This window comes from Colobus angolensis, unplaced genomic scaffold, assembly GCF_000951035.1.
Source record: "Colobus angolensis palliatus isolate OR3802 unplaced genomic scaffold, Cang.pa_1.0 Scaffold137, whole genome shotgun sequence".
NCBI lineage: Eukaryota > Metazoa > Chordata > Mammalia > Primates > Cercopithecidae > Colobus > Colobus angolensis.
In genome coordinates this window covers 259,430-263,536 of record NW_012114455.1, presented here as the reverse complement: position 1 = coordinate 263,536, position 4,107 = coordinate 259,430, and the positions used below count along the sequence as shown (strand labels likewise).

Here is a 4,107-nt window from a genome sequence, read left to right as displayed (position 1 = left end):
CTTGAACCGGGGAGGCAGAGATTGCAGTGAGCCAAGATCACACCATTGCACTCCAGCCTAGGTGACAAGCACGAAACAACTCCATCTCAAAAAAAAAAAGAAAAAAGAAAAAAGAAACAGAAAAACTTTCTGGTGATCTTGATTATCAGACAATTGGACCCTTTTCTTATATGCAAATTCCTCTACCATAGAACTTTTGTTTTTTTAACCATCTAGATCCTTCCTGAACTTCCAGTGACAGAAATCTCATTAACTCTTTCCATTACGTCTCTGGTTTTGTCTCAGTCCTAGAACTGTGGCAATTTGACAGCTTGTTACCGGCATGCCTAGAAAATGCTACACGTGTCTTCTGACTAAACGTCATGAATCACACATACATGTTACCACTGCCTCTTCCTAAAACCCCGCTAGGATGACAATGAGACATAAAAGAAGACATATTTTTATAAGGTCAAAGAGAACAGGAGAGGCGACAAGGGAGCCCAATATTGAAAACTGGAAAGCAGTTGCAAGATGGAAGACACCAGCTCACGGGGAGGACGGGGAGAGGAGGCAGGGACAGGCAGGCTGTTGTCACCACAGAACCAGGAATCGGAGACACCAGGTCCTTCTGAAAACGAGTGCAGGAGAGGCTGAAAACAGGGAACTTGTTGGAAAAATCTGTGTGAGAAACAGCCTGCAGATCCTTTCTGTAATGTGAGGCAGTCAAGCGGCTGCTCTTTCCCTCCCCTAACAGGCTTGATGGTTACTCTCTGGAGAGATTAAACCAGATTAAATTCTGCTCTTGGGTCCATGGAGGCAGGGGAGCCGCGCTGGGACAGGGGGAGCAGCTGAGTGAACTCTGAGTGGTGAGACCCACAGCCAAGTTCCTAGAGGGTGGGTAGGCAGGCTTAATTCCAACGGCACCCCGCCCTTCCCCACAAATTAAGGTCTGAATGACTGTTCTAGGAGGAAACTGCTGAGCCCAGGAAAAAGGACTACAGAGTCAGTATTTCAGAAACTAATGAAATAGACCAAAGGGATCACCTTAAACCGAAGTCTGCCTGTTTATGTGCCTCACCCTTAGGCACAAAGCTTCCAATTAGATACAAGTGGGTCACCAAAGATCGCCAGATTCAGAGAATGCCTGAAACATGAAAGCAAGTGACTAAAATAAATGGGTTAGGGGTGGTGGGGATAGAGGCAAGAGGGAGTAGAATGAAGTGGTTCTGCCCCACTCCACTCAACCGTGAAGCTGGTCTTACAGAGAGTTTGCTTTACCTTGTGGGGCCAGAGAGATTTCATCTTGTCCTGACGAGGCCCGTCCTGCTCATGGTGAACCAGTGAGTCCCAGCAGGAGCTGTCCACGTAGGCTGCCTGCCGGATGCTGAAGTTACTGGGAGAGAAGCAACTGATCGGAGACCCTGCAACAGGAACACAGCTTTGAGGCCGCCTGAGTTGGAGTGGAGGAGTGGGGACTCAGGGGCAATCATCTAACTCTTCCCGTTTCTGTTTCTGGCAGGGACTGTCTTCTTCCCACACCTTAGTTTTCTGGGTTGAGCACTGCCATGTCATAGTAGGACAGGGCACTCCTGGACGCATCCTGCTGTATGGCCAGGGCTTGCCAGTGCTGACTCAGCCTTTTGGGTCTGGTGGTTCTTTGCTCTCAGAGTACCCCCTGGGCTTTTTGTGCTCCTGTAGTCTGGTACCAGAAGGCTTGCGGTTTGATGGTGATGTCTCTTTCCTGAAATAACTGACATCCTTTAGGCTCTAAAATGTTGAGGATTAATTGCCTGGGCTTCTGAGCCTAAATGAAGAGAAAGGGTGGGCAAATTATGCCGGAAGGAAAGTGGGCTTGGAGGAGAGTTCCTGCCTTTTTGTTTTCATGTCAGTCTGCAGAAAGAGGCAGAAGTGGGAGCCATTTCTTCTCCCCTGGTTGTGGATGAATGAAGAGGTGGTGGGAGGCTGGCACACCTGTTTGGGAAATGTAGTAAGCTAATGGCACTGCTGGAAAGGAAAGCCAGAAAGAAGTCTCAGTTCTCAGGAAGTCCACATTCTCTTTAACAAAGGTGGTGGATTTGCTGAGTGAATCCAGCACCTGAAACCCTAGATGTATGTGTATGCCAATGTCTGTGTGTGTGGCTGAGGTTCGTAGACAGGAAGCAATGGGTTTATCCAGCATCTCCAATGTGCCTGTCTCCCAGGCACTTAATACATGTTCTCAAGTCAATAACCCTGGAGTTGGGGGGTTGGGGTGGGAAGAGGGCCCAGAGCAAATAAGAGACTTGGCCCAGCTAAGATGAAGAGGTCTAAGGTCCTAAAAACATTACCAGGGGTGTCAACTTCTTTCATTCATACTGAAAACCAAAATAAAGCTTTGATCATTTGAAATGACATAAAATATATGAATACTAAAATTACAACTTTTTTTAAACTGTAACATTTTGCAGATGACTTTCAAAATTTTTTGGTGCCTCTGCTTTGCTGGCCTGAACTCATGCATCATCTGCCTTTTGGATAATCCAGCCCTGCCCAAAGCCATGGAATCCCATCACTGTACGCACCACCTCACTTCAGAGCCCATGCAGAGGGTGACATGAAGGGGAGTCTCTCTTGCGCACTGGGCCTTGGAAGCAACTTACCAGAGGAGAACTCCTGGGTGAATGCCAGGGACATCAGCAACAAGGGGGCGCCCACAGATACAAACTTGACTATCCGGTCCAGGGGCAGTTCCAGGCGCAGTCCTTTGAGGCAGGGGCCCCTGCGGTCAGGCAGCAGGGCATCCGAGAGCATGTACTCTGCAGCTATGTGTGCAAGTGACATGATGCTGCTGAGCTTGGGAGTGCCGAGGTGGCAGGAGGGGTCCTGGGATGGTGGAATGAGGAGATGGCAGCTTCAGGCAGCTGGGTTTGAGCAGACCGTGCCTGCTGCCCCAGCCTTATGGATATCTATGCTGGGAGCAGGAGCAGGCGATGGTTCTCTAAATAACTGCCCAGGCCTTGAGCCAGGCCCTGCTAATTAGAGGGAGGCGTAGCCTTAGCGGATCCTTGCTGGAGGAGGGTCGGGCCTCACCTGGGGCTGGTGCCATAGTGTTGTCTGGATTATCCTAGAGCAGATGGAGTTCTGTGGCTTTATGCTGCCCTGTCATTAATAAAGTATTTTCAGCGGGGCGGTGGAGAGAAGGAGGGCTGTGGAACCAGGCTCCCCCCATGTAATTGGTGTGGAATTTGGAGGAGGATTGCTTAAATGTTTTGAAGGCACTCATTTTGTGGTTTGGGGTGGGAGTCGAGCCCCCGCGACCCAGCTGGGATTGTGACCCTACACAGTAGTCTTTCTCCCAGTGATGGTTTTTGCTCTGGGCCCAGACTCTTTCCCAGAAACTTTTCTGTGTTTGGTGTTAGATTTCCTTCCCTGACTCTGGTCTTTTTTCCAGAATGTTTCAACTACATATTTACAATTTCCAATTCCTTTTTCGCCCATGGGTTCTTTACAAAGCTAGGGGATGCATGGCAGTGTTGAGTCATGGAAAGAGCACAACCTTTGAAATTTGGAGGGAAAACTCCTCCACTGGAGACCTAGGAGTAGCCAGGTTTTAACTGTGTGACTTCAGGCCAGTCACTTTTAGCTCAGTTTCCCCATCTCTCAAATGGTAGAATGTAACAAGCTTACAGGATTGGGGGGATTGATTAAGAGTATTGTTTGTGAAGGTGCTTTGTAAACTGTGAAGTGTAGCAGGAGTGTCAGCTCTTATTTCAATTTGGTGGGGTTGGGTGAGTGGAGAATAGGACACTCTTGTCTCTAGTGCTGCCCTTAAACTGGCAATAGAGGCTCTTAACTTTATCCTCTTTGGTTGTGCCCTTCTCATCAGGCAGCGAGTACATGGGCCCAAACGGATGTGTCCATTCAGTCTGTGCAGCCAGCTAGAAACCACTCTGTAAGGCCCTGCCCCAATGGCCCCAGCCGACTTCCCAGACCTGTGTGGGCCTTTTTTTCAGGGGTAACCTCCCAAGGGAAGATTGTGCTGCTGGTGTGCACTTCTCGGCCCAAGGAATGGCTGGCTGTCGGGGTTTGGATGCAATTTGTAAGTCTTGGGGTGTCCACATGTGCAATTGTGAGGTTTTTTGCAAT

The 4,107-nt window shown here is 49.1% G+C and overlaps 1 protein-coding gene across 1 annotated transcript in view; it reads right to left on the bottom strand.

Annotated features, from left to right (window-relative positions):
- PANX3 (pannexin 3) overlaps positions 1-2,863 on the bottom strand; it is an 8,863-nt gene extending 6,000 nt beyond the window's left edge. Inside the window, exons 1-2 of the mRNA XM_011934571.1 lie at positions 2,622-2,863; positions 1,261-1,403 (exon numbers count right to left, since the gene is read on the bottom strand). Of these exons, the coding sequence (XP_011789961.1) occupies positions 1,261-1,403; positions 2,622-2,802 (324 nt within the window). The 5' untranslated portion in view covers positions 2,803-2,863. The remainder of the gene's footprint in view (positions 1-1,260; positions 1,404-2,621) is intronic.
- Positions 2,864-4,107: the final 1,244 nt, after the last annotated feature.